Here is a 21517-nt window from a genome sequence, read left to right as displayed (position 1 = left end):
ACGCAGCGGAGTCGGTTGCGTGCCCGCTGATCTGGGGATCAGAATGACGTACTCCCGACGTCATTGTGCATCATTTTACGCATCAGCAAGCGGGGCCCACCCCCACTCACCGACCCGAAGATTCTGCCCATAGTTTTATTTTAAGAATTGACGTGTAAGACTAAGTGGATTTCTGCAAAAAAAATTAGGTAAATAGATGGGGTTAGGTATATAGAAACAACTACGCACCATTAGAATTAATGTCTCCATTAAATTGAATTTGGAAATGTTCTTAAATAAATACTTCTTCCCAAAATTTTATTGTATCTAAACACAATACTGCAATTTACCCCCTACACTGATTGATATTTCTTTGTTGAGGTTAACATAATACTGAGCTCACACTCTTGAGGCAATTTTAGAGCCTGAAAACTGTACATTTATCTGCAAGCAAAGTCATTAGTTTAAAAAATAATCATGATCCAGACATGACTTTCATTTAATATATTAACACTAACTGGACAAGATATAGAAATTGCATTCAAAAAAATCTAAAAATTAAACATAAATGAGCTAAAAAGAGAGAAGATGGATAGAACACAAGATTTGAATATATTTTAGAGATTTAATTATTCTGAATAATCTATAAAATATTTGATACATTAACTAAACACAGAAAACCAAATTTTCCTGGCCTCAACATGAAATGAAAGAAATAGAAACATATAAACATCTGGACCAGTCAAAAAGATTCTGTTCAGCAAGTGATGAGGCCTAAATTAAATTATATGATTTGGAAGTAACTAGCCCTAGAGGGACAGCTACCCCAAGTGTTAATCTTGTAAATTGAAAGAAAACTGAAGGCAATGTGTTATTATGAAACAAGAGTAAAATAGAGCAGACTGATTTTTCATCCTATACTAAATTTCCCAATTTTAATTCCACCTTGACAACTTTGAAACTACAAACCTAATTACTCTCGCAAATCTTGTGCCGTACAGTTTTAAAAAGGATCCATTTACTTAGAACTTTATCGCTTACCATGTACACCTTAAAATCTAAACAGATTTTATACAAACGATTAAAATGTATTAAATAATTCTATGTATATATATATATATATAAAATATATATATAAAAATAAAGTAAAACAATAAAAAGGCACATGCAAATTACTGCTTTAGCACACTTGAACTTGTTTTGGCACCAGGTCAAACTTAATGCTCATAAGTGCTAAAATGAAGCACATTTTAAATTGAATATAGCATAACTCATTTACATCTCTAATACAATGTTCCTACTTATATTTTCAAAGCATTTTAACATTCAAAGTTAGAACACATTAGAAGCTGCAAGGAAATATTAAGAATACCAATCCACGGACAGTAAATCCATTGCAACATTGATTTATACAGTTGTCTGTGCACTTCATGCAAAACACTACAGGATCCTTTGAAATTATTGCTTTCAATTTTCTTGGTTTCAATGACTTGTCAGAGTAATTTATCATGAGCACCCTTCCAAATGCATGCATTATAACTTATGCCAAAAAGCACTGCAAGCTAATTACTTGAGACTTAATGAAAATGTTCTACATGATATTGAAAAATATTCTGACATAGAAATTATAATAAAGTGTAGTTTCAAAAACCACTTGATTAAAACTGAAATAAATTAAAACAAGAAACTGTATATCACAAGTAAACTATATCATGATTAAATCGATCACAGTTTAAGCAGTTTTTGTACAGAAAACCTTGGGTATGGGGCAATGAGAGAAAATCATTACTCTTTAGCAAACTTGTAGTGAAGGTGGAAAAAAGTAATATTTTGGCTGATCCTGAGCTAAAAACATGGGAAAAGTGAACCAAACAGTTGTTGAGGAGGAATGAGAAGTGTGCTTACTATACAAATACAATTTCAAATTAAGGAGAATGGGTGAAAATTCACTTAATTTCATGTCAAAGAAAACCGTACAAACTTTATTTACTGAAGGGGGCGGGGTTGGAGTGGAAGGAGAGTTGAAGCAAAACGATACATGAACATGAAAGTGCTTACCTTTCATGATTTTTACCAAATATTTTGCACGAGACAGAGGGAGAAGAAGAGAGAGAAAAAGTGAGCGCAAGCAGGCACAACAGACAGAAGGAATAAATGTACAAAAGCAAAATGCTGCGGATGCTGGAAATCTGAAATAAAAACAGAAAATGCTGGCAATACGCCGCAGATCTGGCAGTATCTGTGGAGAAAGGAACTGATGTAAAGTTTCAGGTCAATGACTACATCAGAACTGAGGAAAGGTCATCAACTTGAAATGTTAATTCTGATTCTCTCCAAAGTATAAACATAACTTTAGGGTGAACATTACAACTTTCCTTTGCTCTAAAGTTATGGATCTGACACTGCATAAGAAAGAGCAATTACATATTCTTTGAACTAAAGGAAGTAGACATATAGGTAAAAGCAAAATACTGAAGATGCTGGAAATCTGAAAAACAGAAAATGTTGGAAAAACTCAGCAGGTCCGACAGCATCCATGGAAAGAGAAACAGAGTTAACGTTTCGGATCCATATAACTCTTCTTCAGAGCAAGAAGGTCATGATTACTACAATGCAATGAATAATCTGAAATGTATGATGAGGTATAGGGTTACTGCTGACTCTCAGCAATGTAACAGTTCAGGGAAGCACTCTTTAGATAGTCATTTGCAGGAAGTGTAAGACAACTTATTTAACTACTCCACTTCCATTTAAATTGATTATCCAGATAAGCAAATCAAAAAAAGGACTATAAAAATATAATATCTTTTCATAAGAATGGAGTTCAGTTCATTTTTCAGCAATCGCTTTTGTGAAATACATTGCAAATTAAATTGAATTTCTATCATACAATAATGTTACTTATTCTGCTGTCCAGAAAAAAGTGTAACATGCACTATTTCATGTTAAACTCAGTCACTTCAAATTAGCTTTCCCAGTATACATTGCAAAAAGAATCACAAAGCCACATTACATATCTTCAGATTTAAAAACACATTTTCACGATTTGTTGTTTTATTAAGTGGTTTTTACACCAGGTGGTGTGGTTATAGATACACAGTCAGTGAGTAAATGTTATTATACAAAAGAAAAAAAAATGTCCACTAACTCTGCTTAAAGCCCGAAGTGTTCAAGCCCAGGACACTTGAGCCAAAAAGACGGAGGTCAGAGGAGGAATGTTTACAGGCATAAATCAAGCACAATTCATGTTCATAAAGGCCAAAAATTACACAGTAAGGACAGATTACACAGGCATTAAACTGTGTTTCACTTTTGGTCTTCTATCATAATGGAAAGCTCAGACTTGATTAAGTAAATCAATATTGAAGAGATAGCCTCATGTGACCATTACTGTCCTTCCAGTCTGCTTCTGGTGGGTTTCTCACATCCAGAGAACAGGAAAGTAATGTCCTGACTGAAGGCAGAAATGCATCACAAGTACAAATGAATAGGTCAATGCTCCTCCTGTAGCTGTACAAGTATGTGCATCAGATGTATTAATTTTGGAGAACAAGACATTTTCCTTCAAAGAAAATTGTTAGGCTTATCTGTGCAAGATCAAGTCTCATCCTAAACCAAGCCAAATTTAATTTACTTTATCCTGGAATATATACAAATTGTTAGTTGCAGCAACAGCTATGATGTTCTCTTTAGGATGCCAAGCTGTATGCAGAATCTTCTTGTTGAAGTCCAGACTATCAACACTAATTTCATCTTTCTTCCTTTTCCCACCTGTGCAAACCTTACGTGGTTTCAAGATGGCACGTGGCTTACTGCTTTCTCTAGATGCTTCAAGTGTGATGTCCCGCTTGGTATTTCTATCAAACATCCGGAAGAAGTTGTTGTATGAGCCAGTCATGATGGCACTGTTTACAAATAAAAAGGCAAACTAAGTTATCAGTTCAACACAAATATCCAAAAAAATTGCATGGCATTGAGAGAGAGAGAGAGAGAGAGAGAGGGAGAGGGAGAGAGGTTGCAGAACTGCTTACTGGTGTCAGGCATTATGACAATTATTGATAATATTGTGGAAAAATATGCCATCACTAATTTCTCTACATTATCCTCTTGTCAAATCAGGCCGTATACATGATCAGTGGAACACAGCCAAGATTGTTACGAGAATTGCAGTAAGCTATAATTATGGATACTATCGCTTGGCATATGAAGAATTTGCCCACACTTCTTTTATTTTTTCCTCTCACTTTCCAAATTTTCTTGTGTTTTCCTTTCCTGTCTATAGGTTGAGAGCCGGTTTCATATTAATGGTGCTGTAGCCTTCCTATTTTACTCAAGTGAGAAAAGTACCTTTTGATAAATTAGAGCAGTTAAAGCTCCATTTACATATGAAATACACTATTTCTTAGAGTTAGTATTGCAAAACTAGAACTTCTGCAATGCTGACTTTTGCATGTTGCACCTGATTACTAACAAAGCACAGTCAAGTATGAACATTCGTACATTAGATTACTTTCTTTTGAGAAGATTATCTTTAATTTGTCTATCTTCCAAGTATAAATGAGTTGCATCCGAGCAATACAGGAAATACATCAGATAACTAATTCAATACCAGTTTCTAACACAAATATCAAAATTGTGCGTTTTCAGATTAAGACACCAATGCTTAATAATGACGTTTTCAGACAGACAACAGTTACTAGACGAAACTGTTACAAGAAGCCAAATAAGAGATAACCAAAATTAATCTTGTGTGAGACTGAGGTGTGAAAATCAAAGGCTACATTAGCTGAAAAGAGGGCTGTTGATAACTTCTAAAGCAAAGCTTCGTCAACTTTCTGAAAAATTGAACTTGTTACGATAATGTGACTTGTGCATGAGTGATATTAATCTGTAATTTCATCAGCTGACCAAACATAAAGTCCTTTTTAAACAGCCCAGTTTAAGACAAAAGGCACTGGCTGAAGATGGCTGCCACAAGTCACCTGACATCTGGTATTGCAAGTTGACCAGTTTCTGGAAAGTTCCATAGCGAATTGCAATTCAGGCATGCCACAACATCCTTCTCTGGAACTTCACACCCGAGGATGCCAGAACCACTTCTAAGGGATTTACTGAAATGTACTGGGCATAGCATTTGCATTTCTACAAGACTACTTCTCCAATGAAGACAAAGTCTGCTAAAACAATGGTTACATGGAGTCATGTCTTCCTATCTAGTTAAGGTGCATAATGACTCATTCAGAGGGTTAGTGACTGGGACATTAGAGAATCTACTCACCCCCCTGACCATGAAACAAAAGTAACCGTCGGTTCACACATCAGATAAACAAACCCCTTCTGAAATCATTATGAGGGAGGTCATGTGACTGAGGTAACCATTTTGAAATCTCTTTAATACAAGCTGCTAAAGACAGAAGCAGAGAGTAGTCAGGAAAATCTGCCAATGGAACAGTAAGCAGCTCCCTTCTTTCCCCTCCCAAATTAAAACCCTATCCCTTACAGTTTAAAATTCCAGCACAGAGACAGTGAATTTTCCCTCAAAAGGAACATCAGGTGCAAAACTGACTTCTGCATGAGACTGATTAGATTAAAAAGAAATTGTCTCCAGCAATTGCAGTTTCAAGGGCTTCAACTCAACTCCTGGAATTGAAAGGAACTTGGAAACATTTTTGCCGCAGTCATGGTGACCAGACAAGGACTCAAACCGTGAACTCTCAAGTTTATCTTTCAGTATTAAACTTTAATTTGGCTAAGACAGTAACTACCTAGAGTATAACTTGTAAATTTCGCACACTTGTGTGCACATGAATGTGTGTCATGAAAGTTGAGAAGTGAGTTTACATTGTAACATATTTAGCTTTCTTTACCTGGGTTGGTTTTAACTCAGTAAAAACTAGCTGCTTTTTGTTTTATACCTTAAGAAAGCCTGTCAGACTCGTTTCTTTGCAATCAGTATGTAAATGGTTAAATACAGGCATTGAGTAAAAGTCTTTCATCCTTCTAAATTCACAAGTAAACCAGTTAGACTTGGAGTGGTACGTTCGGGGAGTCATTTGTACCTCTCATGTGGCTGTAACAAACTACAAAAATATATAAAATATAAAAACTAGAAAAATATAAAAAGGATCATCTTCTGCCATTTCCGCTAACTCCAGCATGATGCCACCACCAAACACATCTTCCCCTCACCCCCCTGTCAGCATTCCGTAGGGACCGTTCTCTCCGGGACACCCTGGTCCACTCCTCCATCACCCCCAACACCTCATCTTCCTCCCACGGCACCTTCCCATGCAATCACAGAAGGTGCAACACCTGTCCTCTACCTCCTCACCGTCCAAGGGACCAGACACTCCTTTCAGGTGAAGTAGCGCTTCACTTGCACCTCCTTCAATTTGGTCTACTGCATTCGCTGCTCCCAATGTGGTCTCCTCTACATTGGAGGCACCAAATGCAGACTGGGTGACCGGTTTGCGGAACACATTCAGTCTATCCACAATCATGACCCAGGCCTTCCTGTCCCTTGTCATTTCAACACCCCATCCTGCTCTCATCCATGTCCGTCCTTGGCCTGCTGCAATATTCTAGTGAAGCCCAAAACAAACTAGAGGAACAGCACCTCATATTCCGATTAGGCACTTTACAGCCTTCTGGGCTTAACATGGAGTTCGACAACTTCAGACCATGAACTCTCTCCTCCATCCTCAACCCCTTTTTTATCCACTTTTTTCAATAATCATTCTCGTTTCTTAATTTTTATTTTCTCACTTTTTAATTTTTATCCACTTATTTTATTTATTTTCATTTTTATTCATTGTTTTATCCCCACCTTTTATCATATTTTCAATCTTTTTTCCTACCACTGTCCCCTCCCCCCACCCCACCCCACCACGACCATCTGTCACTTGCTCATGTTGTTCTTTCCAGAGAGCTTACCCTTGTCTTGCTATTACCGCATTCTGCTTTCTTACCTTAATTCACCTCCTTTAGCCCTTACCACTACCATTATCAATCCCTTTGCCCTTTTGTTTATGACATCTTTGTCAATCTCTCCTTTGCCCCCACCTATCGCTGGCCTTCTATCCAGTTTCACCTGCTCCACCCCAACTTAAACAGTATAAATTATATTTTTACTTTACTTTAGCTCTGAAGAAGAGTCATAAGGACTCAAAATAGTAACTGTGTTTTTTCTTTCCACAGATACTGTTAGGCCTGCTGAGTTTTTCCAGCATTTTCTGTTTTTGTTTCAGATTTCCAGCATCCGCTGTATTTTGCTTTTATACAATATACATCTGTGCTATTTTATAGTTTAGAAAAGAAGAATAACAGTGAAACTACATGTTTTCTTGCATGGAAACAAAAGCAGTCAACAGAAAAAACGTTGCTGGCATGGTCTAAAAAGAGACCCTCCCTGCATCACAAAATTAGATCATATTTTCAAAATGATGGTACAAGGAAGTAGGTTTCTTTACAGGGCCCTGTCCCTAGGTAATTCTGTCCCTATGAATGATGGCAAACAAGGTTTAACAAATTAGAGGTACCAAAGGATACTAATTTGTTCGGGAAACAATTTACAAGCTACAACACATCTTCAATCTCAAGAACCACAAAATTGCATTGCAATCTTGTAACTAGCTCCAAGTCAGATTTTATTCGATATAGAGATTCAAGAATGACAAAAAGGTTTAAACTGGGTTTAAATTTGGAAGAACACCACCTTTGAGACTAACATTGAAATATTTACATTTGTATCGTACCTTTTCACATGTCTCACAAATTTCAAATACTTCACATGCAAATTAATTTTTGATGTGGTAACTTATGTATACAATTGGCACCCAATTTGTGCAAAGCAAAATCCCACAGCCATGAGATGAATGTTTGGTGGTGTTGGGTAAAGGGGTAATGTTGGCAAAGTCACTGGGGAAATTCCATATCCTTTGAACAGGGAGAACTCCCATTGAACTGTTACACAGGATACAATTTTAATATTTCACCCAAAGAGCAGGATCTTTAGGCAGCATGGCATCCCCTCAAAATTGAACAGCAAGTCCTCGCTTAAAGTTGTAGTTGCGCTCCTGAAAATTGTGCCTTAAAGTGAAACGACTAAGTAAATCAAGGAATCAATGTTAAAGCCGGATTTAGGTTCCTTTGGGCATCTCTTGCCCGGAAAAACCAACGTACAAGTTGAAATACTGTAGCACAGTGCATTTCTAGCTGGGATAACTTTCAAAATAAAATAAATCACTGAATAAAACAGAGATACTATACAAATTCAAATTAGATTACACTAAATCACCCAAACAAGCATGATGAAATGCTTCACCCACAGCACTCCTGAAACTCAGGTCAACTTTTTAACTCCCTCTCCCCTGGTCCCCCTCCTCCTGCCCCTCTTTCCCCCATTCCCCACTCCCGCTGGTCCTCCCTCCCCTCCTGTGCCAGCCCCACTGTCTGTCTCTCTCCCCTTCTTTGCCACTCTCTCAGTCTCTATGTCTCATTTTCTCTTCTTTCTCCTCCTTGGTCTTTCTTTCTTTGCCCGGAGCCTGGGCCTCTTCCTGACAGTTTGCAGGGGCCGAGCTCCCAGCACTGGGCCACTGATTAAGCTGGCCGGGGGTGGGGGTCACAGGAGGAGCAGCCCCTACTGCCTCCGCCTCCCCCAGCCTAAGTGAGTGCTGACGGCCTAAAACCAGAAATGGCGACGTAAATCAAAAAGAAAAGGCCCCAAAGAATAAACCATATTCAAATGCAACAACATTAAGTGGGGCAGATCTACTGAATTATCAGCCTAAGTCCTGGAATGGGGCTTATATCAATGCAAAATTTCTAACAAGTGGACAGTGAATAGCAATACATCAATATATAACGGTTTACCTGTCTGAACCATTCCAGCAGCACTCAAACTTGTCAAAAATGCAGTCATTCTCATACAAAGAACACAGTTTGCTCCGGAGATATTCATGCACCTGGAAAATATAATAAAGCACGGCCTAAGGAACAGAACTGCAAATAATTAATGATATGAGCATTGCTGAAAAGAAACACATTTTGCCAAAGCTTTTAGTCTTGCACTCATCAGGAAAAATGCAAAAATGCTAAATTTCAAACGATGACTACAAGAGAAAAGGGTGTTGATTGGTTGGTAAGGCGACTCTGCTTGGCTGAGATGCTGCCATGGAGAAAGCAACGAGGAATTAAAAGCTCCCCCTGTTTCTGGGTAACTCAAAACAGGAACAAGGCTTGAACACATTCCTTTTGTTTGCAGAGATTGGGCCCCTGCATATGAATGTATGTCACTTCTACCAAACGTAAAACAGCCATGTTACAAGCTCAGTCTCCGAAGCAGAGGAAGCCTTTAGTTCCTCATTGCTATCTCTACAGCACTGCCTCAGCTAATCATGAGTTGACTTGCCAACCAATCAGCACCCCTTCTCTCCAGTGGTATAAATTGTTGTGACCATTTGAAATTTGGTATTCTTGCATTTGTCCTGGTAAATGCAAGCCGAAAAGCTTCAGCAGCAAGGCTCTCTTTTCAGCCGTAATGAATGAGTTAAAAGTTAAAGCATAAGGCAGTACCAATTAATAATTTACCTGGTATGTTTCTAGTGGTCTGGTTTCCATATTAACATCCCACACCTTAACAGACAAATAGTCTCGAGTCATCATGTACCGACCATTGTGGCTGAATTTCACATCGGATATTGAGGAGATGATCTCAGAGAAAAACGATCTGCTGCTTGGATCTTCTGGTTCTTCAAAAACTAGAAGTGGAAGAAAAAGTCAAGTTAGAAACCTATATTATTTAATTATTTATGTAGCAGCATAAAACTAGAAACATAATGGGGGGTGGGAAGATCGCTAACCAAAAGGAAGGTTACTTAAGAGGATCAATACTGGGCAAATTTGCCAAGTTCTTTTCATTTAAAAGGACATCTCAAAGTCATGTATGATAGTAAGGTACACAAGAAAATAAAAGAAATAGGAGCACTATTAGGCCATTGAACCTGCTCCAACTTTTAAGCAACATTTTGGCTGATCTTCTGCCATAACTCCACTCTCCTGTACTGTCCCCATATCCCTTATTTCCAGTATCCAGAAATTTGTCAATCTCAGTCTTGAACTTACTCATTGACTGAGCATCCACAGTTCAAAGAATTCCAAGATTCACAGCCCACTGAGCAAAGAAATATCTTCTCATCTTAATCCTAAATGATCAACACATTTTTCCAAAGGCTATGATGCCCAGTTCCTCTCCAGCAAGGTGAAACTGTCTCTCGGCACTGACCCTGTCAAGTCCTCTGAGAATTTTATAAGTTTCAATGAGATTACCTCTCATTTTTCTAAACCTCAGAATATAGGTCCACTCAAATCATATCTCTCTACATAGGATAACCCTCTTATCCCTGGAATCCCTCTCATACCAGGAATCAATCTAGCGAACCTTTGTTACACTCCTCTAAGGCAAGCATATCCTTCCATAGCTAAGGAGACCACTATCCGGTAGCCCACTAACTTGTACAGTGAACCACTAGGAATCTGAACTAAATTGAACATTAAAGTGCAAAGTTTCTGGCACACGCAGAAACAGACAACTTCTGTCTTCCCAATGTTGATCTGAAGTTCTACCAAGTGTCACCATATGTTGGCAGAGAGCCAAAGCAGTCCCACTTTCCTCTCACACAAGGTGTGGGCATGTACAATTTTATCATTTGCTATTCTTAATAGCTACTCAAGCACCCATTCAGACCAACAAATACCTACACTCGAGCACAAAGTGGCGAGGCGAGTTCTCATAAAACTCATTTTGCGTGAGATTTACCTATTGTAATGTATTTTTCCTTTCTCTAGGTTAGGCAACAAAAATAATGGGGGCGATCCAGCCAGTAAATGCTTTTTTATGCTGGTTGCAGGACAGGAAGTGCAGGAGTGCTGCCCACAGTCCATCGAGCAAACCTCTGTTGTGATTAGTCGAGCTCCACCACACCCTCGAAACCAGTCATGTTTCCTGGTCCACCCTCCTTCCTCTTGAACGTTGGTCTGACCCCCAGTCACCAAAACATGATGTGTCACGGCACTGGAAAGGGGTCTATCGGCCACATCTCTTCAAGCACGAAGGAAGATTTAATGTACTGTATGTTACCCATAATGAGTACAACAATTCTAATGATAGCTGTAGCAGAAGCCGAGCTCTGTTATAGAATGTGCACTCTTCTGTAATTTCCAGATATGTGAATCAACAACATCTTCACAGATCTTATTGGTGTTGTCAAACAGGTCAATGTATGTGGTCAGCTAGTGCCCCGCAAGGACATAACTGCAGCTGGCACAAACTAGGGTGCTGCTTCTCTGGCTAGACACTACTCACCATCCCACTTTACTAAATTATGCATGTTAGAAAGCAAGCAGGGCCAGGTAGATTCCACAGCTGCTGATATCATAGCTGTGTCAAGGAAGTAAGTGCCACTTCCAAATGAGGGTTCAACTGACGGCATACAGCCACTAGGGGAGCATATTAAAGGCAAGTTAAAAAAGCAAAATACTGTGGATGCTGGAGATCCAAAATAAAAACAAGTGCTGGAAAAACTCAGCAGGTCTGGCAGCATCTGTGGAGAAAGAAACCAAGATAACATTGAATCCAACATGACTCTTCTTTGTAAGGGCAAGGGTTAGGTTCAAGAGTATGAAGACCATGAGATACTTTGATCAGTGCAAGTCTGCCTTAAGGTCTTGTGCAGCCCTACACAAGTTCTTATGTAGCTATTCCTTCTGTGTTCTCATGCTTATGAGGATTTCTTTTGGTTGTGCTGGGTTCTGGTCCTCCCCACTAGCTCCGTGTGGCTGTCTGCCATTAGATCAAAAACTGTGCAGCATATGATGTGCCACAATGATGAGACGATCATATCATTGTATTGCAGCAAAGCCCTGAAGAATTAAAGCATATGAAGGGTTGATTACGATCACTATGACATATTCAACTATGACCCTGATAACTGCAGATGCCTGGCTGTTACAATATTTTCCAAGGATCTGACAGGCATCACTAGCTGGTATACTTGGTCACCTAACAGCTAACTTTGCAATCATCATCTTGAAATAAATAATTCAGGTACCTTTTCCATCAGGGTAGTGACAACTGACATTCATAATTCTGTGTTCATACGGTGAGGAAGCTGTATACAGTGAAAGTCCCATCTTTCGCAACTTCCTTGTTTGCGTATTCGCTTATCTGCACTAAAGCATTGCATCGTCCATCACGAACAATTGTACACTTATTCGTGTTTTCTTTCCCCGAGGAGAAGGCAGCCATGACGAAGCCGAGACCTTGACATGTTTTAACATGGAGATGGTGTCGAAGTCTTTAGAAGCAGGTTCCTTCCCTTACTCTTGGCTGTGGATTTTCAATTCTGTTTTTTTAAAAAGCACCTTTCCTGGAGTGGTTGCAGCTGAAGTGCAGCCCGAGTGGGAGATTAACCTGGAAAAGTTCTAATCTCTCGGTCCAGAGCTGCAATAATGGCTCTGTTCAATTTTGAAATGCTCACTGATTTTGCCTGCCAGTTTTGAGGTGATTCCTTTTTTTCTTAAATGAGGATTGTCTCTTTAAAATTTTCAATACATCTTGAATTGCTCAGAGGCCCCTCCCATTATGTTCATCGTTTGCAATTTCGCCATTTGCAAGGTTTCATTGGGAACGTAACCCCCATAAACAGCAGGACTTTAGTGTACCTTAAAGTTCCGTGGGGCAGTCTCCACAGAATTCTGGCACACAACACACACAAGAAATTCAAATTCTGTTGCAATGATTGCCCACAGGGTCAAAGATTATTTGGCTGGGCTTTGCTAACCATGTATCAGCTATCTAGTGTATGACTTGTGCACAGCTGACAGATATAATTGATACTTGGAAGATACTGACACGTAGAAATTGAAAGCCGTCATCAATGTCACTGGCAATGCTATGCCTGTGTTGGAATATGGTTGAAGTTATACTTCAAGCACATAGCACAAATTTGTCATAGCCTCTCTGGGGCACTGTTGCTTTGACACTGAAATATTGTCACCTCAGTCACTAAATGCAGCTTAAGAGGATGTGCATGGTGCAGTACTACTACAAGTAGTACAACTTCAGCTGCCTGGCATCCCTGTTTCAATTGTCATCCTCTTCCTCCAACAGACATAAATATAACAAGTTCCAATGGAGAACCTGATTCTTGCATTTGTACTGGGATTTGAGCACAAACTGCACACTAGCAAGGAAGGGAAGGGGCATAGGGATGGGGAGAAACTTAAAAGTCAGTTTCTACTGACAGCAAGGCAAAGAAATATGAGGTCAAAAGAGTCAGTCTTTGGTGGAATGGCGTTGACTGTACCATCATTTAGTTTGGAGACACAAATTTGAGGACCTGGGAGGACTGAGAACGCAAGTATTTAGTAATCATCATGGTAAGGACAGAGTAGATAACCAGTGGGGTGGGTGAGAATAGCTAGCAGAATTTGTTTTGAGGCAAGATTTTGTTTGAAAGAAACTTTTTTTAAAAACTGGAAATGCACAAGGCTTGCATTGGCTAATCACAAATTATAACTAGTCTAAACATTACTATAGATGAAGTACATAATCTGTACAGTTTACTATGTAAATAGCGAATACTCACATTTTGAATGTTTGTCACATAGAGCCCCAGCACGCATATCACATAGTCGGATAGTTCCCTTACTGCTGCTATAAGCAAATACATTACACTGATGTGGATGACATTCTGCTGCTGTAATTACTTCTGTCAGCTCTTCCATGTTGGCAGGTTTAATATCTACAATGTCTTTAGCGATGTTTAAGGAAAAATTTATATTTAGACGAAGAAACATTTAAATGTACATTTTTTAAAAGTTAAACATATCCAATATAAGCCATATCGGTGAAAGAAATACATCTTCAAAACTTCTAAATTATAGGCAGGGTAGATGAGAAGACAGCAAAATTACCAAAACTCTCAACATTATTAGTTGTACAATGATTACTCAAGTATGTTCAGGGAATAACAAAATAAATAATTTAATATATAGATTTATATACATCTCGCTGGTCAGTGTCAAATTAAAAATAAATTAGGAATAAATTAAAATGGCCCTCATAAATCCATACATCCACACAAAATGTAGAGAATACTGACACACTGTTTGAATGAGGTATGTACAACAGAGGAAACACCAAACATTATTTTGCCCAAAACTCATCTCTTCCATCTTTCCTTAAGTGTGATGCTTAGAATTGTCCATTAGACCCAAGCTGATGCCTAATCGTTGATTTATAAAGTTTCAGCACAATTACCTCGCACTTGTATTCTATTTGCCTATTTTTAAACTCAAGCAACTTATATTATTTTAGGAAAAAAAATCACCTCCAAAGGCAATAATGTTAACAAAACAAGAATTATGAATCGACAGGACAGGGAGCACAACTAAAGAAAATTTAGACTTTAGTGAAAAAATGTCAGATGCATCTCTAATCCCCAAAATGGATAAGTGTGTATAAGTACAGATAATACTGAATCAGTCATTACGATATACTGCAAAAGAACGGTTTAAAAAAAGGATACTAAAACTTCTATCTGTGATTTCTAAATGCCATAGGTTAATTCTAAGATCGTCTGCGGAAAGGTAGGTTTCATAGTCACTATTTACTGAAATGGAGTTAATGTGATATGTGTGTGCATTTGCAAATATTCTTCGGGGGCTTGCTTCTACCATCAAGTCCATTGGTTTCAATACTGGCACCTATTAAGTAAAAGAAAAAAAAGATAGTCTTCAAATAGATAATTAAATATTTCTACTCACTCCGCCACTTCAAATTTTAGAAGCCAGAATTTTAAAAGCATCCAAAAATTTACTATCATCTTGCCTGGTACTATACTGCCTTTCTCGTGTTGCCTTATCTACTAACCTTAGGACTTCTTTTCTGGGGTACCAAAAGTGAAAACCCACATTACCTGAAATCAAAAAATTGATAAGGATATGCTATTCAGCTCATCCAGGTTTCATTCTAAGAATATATTCCAAGGAAAAAATTCAGCTTACTTTATGATGTTGTAATTCATGTCTAATTCAAATAATATAAATTTGAGGCATGGGTCAGTAGATATTTTTGAGGCAACCAAATAAAATAAGCCTCCTTTGTGATAAGTAGGCTTATAAGTAGTTAGAAAGATAAATCTAAACCTGTAACAATTAAATACTTGGGTTAAATCCACATTGCATGTCCCAATTAGCGGTTCATTGGTTGCATTCCAGACAACATCTTAATTCATTGGATACATGCAAATTTGTTTTGTTGAACTGTTATCACACAAATCAGCCGCATACTTCAAAAACCAGTCATAGTCAAGTTGCTCACATTAACTATGTCAATTTACTTCCAAATTTAAAAAAACCCTGCAATTTGATTACCCTGCAAATTAAAATTTGTGATTTTGTTTTTGGAAGAGGTAGGAGGACTGCAGTGGTTTTACTAGCCAACATCTCATCCCTTCCTGGTGCATTAAGCTCAAACATCCTATTTTGTACAGTAGTTAATTGGTTTAAAACATAGTCAAACAATGAGAGAATACTATTTTCAAATACTGATCATGGACATAAATGTAGATAATTTGCCTCAAATTTATGGAATATAGGAATGATAATGCTTTATATGCATTTGATCTAATCATTTAGATCATTATGTAAAGATAGGCATAACCTTGATATATATGATGGCCTTTCAACAAAATAATGCATGAGTGAATCAACTTTTAATACAAGCTTCAACAATTCTGACTGAATCAATTCAATCTTGACAAACTCAAATCCAATCCCGTAAACGTGTGTGAAGAGAAGTTTGAGAAGCAATTATATAGGCCAAAACTTCCGGTCAGAGACAGAACCTGTGCCTGGTGTTGATCAGACAGAAACCTACACACAGCTGCATTGTTGAAAAGCCTCCAACTTCCGGTCAACGATGCAGAACTCCTCCCATAGCACAGGAATCCTCACAGAGAGCAACTAAGAGAGTATGCGCATCCCCTTTTTAAAGCACCAGCTGCCATATATTGTTTAAAGGTCTCCACGCTTCTCAGTGCGTTAGTGGGTGAGTGAATGGATGGGCAAGTGTGTAGGCAGGTAGGTTGGGCGAGTCGACAGGTGGGTTCCGGAAAGGTTGCCAGGTTGGGGTGGGGGGCGTGCTCAGTTGTATAGTTACCCGGGGATTTTTCCGTCCAACATTTCCGGGGTAACTATCCAGGTAAGAAAGTTTGAACTGTCTGAAGTCTGCGGCTTTAACTCAGAGTCGGAAACTTTTCAGAGGGCCCCAGGGAGCAGGGGAATGCCCACCCCAGAAGTTCAAACTTCCCGGGCAGTTCCCACGGTGTCACTGCATTGGGGCTTCAGCAGGATCCCAAAGCGCATCTTGGGGAGGTTATGTCTGGTCTCCAACAATAAGACCACCAAGATCAGGGCCTCAATTTTTAAAAAAAACTTACCACTTGAATAGTCAATATGCAAGCACAATTCAATCATATCACCATAAATGGCAATGCCCAAGCAAATAATAGATGACCACATCTCAAATCAGCTACATCAGTGTCTCACATACCCGTAGCGTGGTTATTCTGACAGGATCCCTAAATCTTCCATCCTCTTCCTTTAAATTATACCCTTCTGCTCGTTTGTCCCTTTCACTGATCTTCCACAATTTAATAGTTTTATCTGTAAATCACAAGGTCAAGCACAATTTATATTTGAAATTTGAGCAATTTGAGGTTTTCTTTGTGATATGGTTCAATCTAAGCCTCTAGAGATTAATGAGAATATTAAACAACGCTTAAAACCTCAAGCAAAAATATTTCAAAGCCTTAATTCAAAATTTTTCTTTGGAAATGGATATTTATTCTGGAAGAAAGTCTCCTTTGCTGGCTGTAATGGTCCAATATGAAATTAATTTGGACAATATCAACCAGTTTAAAAAATGAAATTGGGCATAGAGCATAAAACTGCCCCTAAATCAGTACCAATTGTCAGTCGCACTCAACAGCCCAGGGATAGCCAGCAAAGAAAACGGGGAAAAATTGCCATACTTGTGCAATAGAAATTTGAACTCAAGCATCTTGTAGTGGCAGAGCTTGACACCTGATGTGGGCATTGGATGCCTGAAATGGGAAGAGCTCCATTCCCGAGCATCAACATCCCTCACCTTTATAAGTATATCAAAAAGTTTAAACACCATATTGAGGGCCATAAAGCTTGAAATATTACAATCATCTCCCCAGTAGTACCTCGTTAAAAGGTCGGTAAATTGAAAAGAATGATCAACACTAAGTGAGAAAGTAAGGCTTTTTATTTAAAATAAACACATGGAAGATTATAAAATAGCCTGCACAGAGCTCCCAAATCTAGCAGTAAAGCAGATGAAATTACATTAGACAAACAAAATGAATTAAAACAAGACAAGGTATCATCATCCACTAGCGAGATAATTTAAATATAGAAATCCAGCTACATTTAAGTCTGTCCTCTCAGGTGGACATAAAAGATTCCATGGCACTAGGCAAAGAGGAGTGAATTTCTGACATTGTAGCCAATATTTAACACTCAAAGACGAGCATCAAGAAAACAGATCACATGATTATTAATTACTGCTGTTTGCAGAGTCTTGATGTCTGCATTTTGGCTGCTGTCTTTCCCTATATTATAACAGTGACTACACTTTAAAAGTACTTCTTTTGCTGTAAAGCACTTTGGAATGTTGTGAAGTCATGAAAGGCACTATATAAATGCAATTTATTTTTCATTTCAAACATTCATGTTAATTCAGCGTACTCAATCTTTCTCAAACTACTTAATTTTGTCAGAATAATATTTTTCAGAAGGATTAAAATAGAGTAAAATGAACCCTATGATGAGCCCCATTCACACAAAGATATTTGAAGTCCCATTCATTCGTCAAACTAAGTAAACTTTCAACATACAATACAATACATGCAAAGTTATATCTTAGTCTTGACAAAATGTTTCTGTTATGATCTAACTTCTTACATTCATCCAATCATCAACGTAGACATTAAGACAAGTTCCTTTTGTTCTTGCCACCCCCAGTGCTCCCCCCTCATCTCTCAAAGAATCAAACCCCAGCAAGATTCAGAGGGGTCAGTGACCCCCCCCACCCCTCCCCCAAGGTCTTGTCTGAGTGGCCATTCTTCACGTGAGCATGGATAATGACTGCTTGTGGCCTGTTCAACTATACAAGGCATCAAAGCAGAGTTTGGTCATACTGTTGCTCGACATCCACACACACAAACATATTTCCTGGTAAGCCACTGGATAGTAAACAGGAAAATGTTGTCGAGTTTTATCATTTCTAACCTATGCTTCTTGAGACCAATCATAACACCCTTACTGCTGCCTTAGCTAAGTCAACTGGTCACAAGTGTGGAACTGAATCAAAGGCTTCATGGTGCATGTGGCTTATAGCATCAGACGCCAGATAGACACACCAGGCCATGAGTGTTGTTGCTTAATGACTGAACAGATACATTAAATATACCACCTCTGCTGGCATCCTGAGATCGACAGAACTAATTGTCTAGCAGTCCTCATGTGGAATGGAGCATCAAATCATCGAAAAATTCAGCATAAAAGAATATCTTAAAATTCAATCTCAATATAAAGATAGTTACATATAGATTATGAAAATCTGAACCTCACCATTTGTAGACAGTAAGAAATGTGCCGCATTCTGTTGGGGTAGCCACCTGATTTTATTAATTTTTTCCTCAATTTCTAGACTTTTCAAATAATCAAACTCCGGTTCATGACTCTGAAAGGTACTGTAAACATTGTATTCGCCTCTGTGATGTGGTCTGTTTTTACTCTGCAAAAACAGGAAATTATATTGTAGTGTAACATTAAATTAACTCTCTCAACATTAATGCATCTTCAGTTCGCCATATAAAATAGGTTTCTAATAAAAATTGCTCCAGTTTTTTTTTCAACCTTTATACTGTAGCCAGCTAAATACAAAGTCCAATATATCTACAAAGGCCAAAACAGAACACAACTATACTAAGCAACACGATTTTGCATTAGTGCAGAAATTCCATTTTGAATGCTGTAGGATACAATGAAAAGATTAAAAAAAAATTTTCTTTGGATTAAATTGTGCTTAGGTCTAACAAAACAAATAGTGGATTGTTAAAACATTCATCAGAAATTCAAGCAAAACATTGCAGTATACAATTAATAAAGCTTAAAATAGTCCACAAAAATGCTTATGATTTTTTTTGCTTACAACACCAACATTTCAAATTACTATCTGTGCTGCAGTTGATGTGTCATCCTGACTTATTCCTCACTCTGGCCCTATTCTACCCACACATCAACAGCCTCGATATATTATCTAACTGTATCCATTCTTCTACAGGTTGAGTATCCGTTATCCGAAATCCTCAGGGGCGATCTCATTTTGGATTTCAGATAATTGCACTTTTCGGATACCACCTCGAGTAGGCCTACTAACATTACAATAGGCTAGGCTAGCTATAAAGTAAAACATATCACTGAATAATAAATACAAGGTATCTGCAATAAGTTTCCACCCATGGCGCCATCTGTGATTCTGCTTGTAGGAGAGGGTTCAGAGTGTCGATGTACAAACAAACTTCCTGTGCTAAAGGTCGGGTGCAGTTGGCAAGGTTTGTGTCAGCTCGGGTCAGGGACTTGCCACGCTAAAGGTTTGAGAGGTTCAAAAAAAGCGCGGATTTTTGGTGTGTTGTGTTCAGTTTACAGATAAAAGGATACTCAACCTGTATTTATTTCACACCGAATTAAGTTCTTTAGATAGCACAAAATCATTTCCCTCACAATGAACCATTAGTAAAGCAATCAAAATCTTGCTCCGTTGAATTTTTCAAGCCCAATTTCTACCTTTCACTTTTAGTTCTTTATGAATTGATACAATTGGACTTATGCCCCCTATGATCTAATGGAGCTTCCAATTGTCATTGAAGCTTTGAGCAGTCAGTCAGAATTGAAGCCTTCCCAACTGTTTTTTTAAATGCACTTAGACAAGCAAAATCCTGAAATTTGCAGGTGATACAGAAATAGGAGGCAGAGCAAATAAGTGGGTGACAATGCAACCTTACTTAGATAGTTAGGTCAAATAAGTTAGGTCAAATAAATTCAAAGTAGATACATGTGAACTCATATGAAAACAAAAAAAAATCAAGAGACAGTGCATGATAAATTATGTAGTCATACATCATTCTGATGAAGGATTATTCAGATTAAACACTGCTCGATTGCAGGAACCAGGAAGAAACGGCTTCATAAACAGGGGCAAAGATTACAGATCTAGGAGGTTACACTGATTTTGTATAAAGGTGTTGATCTGGTCCATCTGGAGTTGTATGTACAATTCAGTTCACCTCTTCATAGGAAGGATATTACTGTCCTGAGAAAGATACACAGGTAAATAGCTAAAAATAATTTCAGTATTAGGAATTTGCCTTCACAAAAGATCAAGAAAGTGGACTTAATTTTTCTTTTGACAGATTGTCAAGGTAATGAAAAAGGAGCTGACAAAACTGATCTGGGCAATTGATTTACCACAACCAAATGTTCAAAACGAGGGAAACAGATTGAAAAATCAGGAAAATTAAAGCAAAATACTGCAAATTCTGGAAATCCAAAATAAAAACAGATGATGTTGGAAACATTCAGCAGATCAATCAGCATCTATCTGGAGAAAAACAAAGTTAGTATTTCAGGTTGATCACCTTTCATCAGAATTGGAAAATGCCAAAGATGTAACAGGTTTTAAGCATGTACATACAGAGAGGGCAAGGGGGAGGGGAGCAAAAACCCAAAATGGAAGGTCTGTGTTAGGGTGCCGAGAGAGATTCAATGACAAAAAGGGATGGTAGTGGGACAAGAAATAAAAGATGGGATTAGAGGCAGTAGCAGAATCATTAATTGCTATCTGGATAAATGGGAGCAATGGTTATGACCTGAAATTGTTGAACTCAAATGTTGAGTATGGAGTAAAGTGCATAATCAAAAGATGAGTTATTGTTCTTTGCGCTTATGTTGAGCTTTACTGGAACACTGTAGAGGTTCAAGGACAAGTGAGGTCAGAGGGTGATTGACAGAAGAGTTAAAACAATAGGTGACTGGATGCTCGGGTCCTCTTGCTGGCTTCAACATAGGGGAGACTGCATCATGAGCAGCAAATATTAGTATACTAAATTGAAAGTAAAAAGAAATTTTTCCTCATCTGGAAGGAGTGTTTGGGGTCCTGCATGGTGGAAAGAGAGAAGGTAAAAGGGCAGGTGGTTGCATTGCCTGTACTTGCATGGAGACATGCCATGATGAGGTGAGGGAATGTTGAAGAGTGACTGAGGAGAGGGCAAAGAGGGAGCAGTCCCTTTGGAATACAGGAAGGCGAGGGGAATGCTAAATGTCTGACAGCCAGATGGGAAGTAGGAAACCAGACATCAATTTTTTAAAAAATAAATGTATTTAC

The 21517-nt window shown here is 38.3% G+C and overlaps 1 protein-coding gene across 8 annotated transcripts in view; it reads right to left on the bottom strand.

Moving 5' to 3' along the window:
• Positions 1–460: 460 nt before the first annotated feature.
• The window catches only part of ppp2r2d (protein phosphatase 2, regulatory subunit B, delta), a 73430-nt gene continuing 52373 nt past the window's right edge, over positions 461–21517 (bottom strand). For 6 of the 8 annotated variants that reach the window (XM_078564903.1, XM_078564908.1, XM_078564902.1 and 3 more), the window contains 7 exons: positions 18703–18868; positions 16595–16707; positions 14568–14745; positions 13626–13790; positions 9568–9737; positions 8851–8942; positions 461–3884 (listed from right to left, as the gene is read on the bottom strand). In XM_078564903.1, the coding sequence (XP_078421029.1) occupies positions 3605–3884; positions 8851–8942; positions 9568–9737; positions 13626–13790; positions 14568–14745; positions 16595–16707; positions 18703–18868 (1164 nt within the window). In that variant the 3' untranslated portion in view covers positions 461–3604. The remainder of the gene's footprint in view (positions 3885–8850; positions 8943–9567; positions 9738–13625; positions 13791–14567; positions 14746–16594; positions 16708–18702; positions 18869–21517) is intronic. The other 2 variants (XM_078564907.1, XM_078564906.1) reach the window with 2 other exon arrangements.

Source organism: Cetorhinus maximus, chromosome 20 (genome assembly GCF_964194155.1).
Source record: "Cetorhinus maximus chromosome 20, sCetMax3.hap1.1, whole genome shotgun sequence".
Lineage (NCBI taxonomy): Eukaryota > Metazoa > Chordata > Chondrichthyes > Lamniformes > Cetorhinidae > Cetorhinus > Cetorhinus maximus.
The sequence above is the reverse complement of the archived record's forward strand: the minus strand, read 5'-3'. Positions and strand labels throughout refer to the sequence as shown.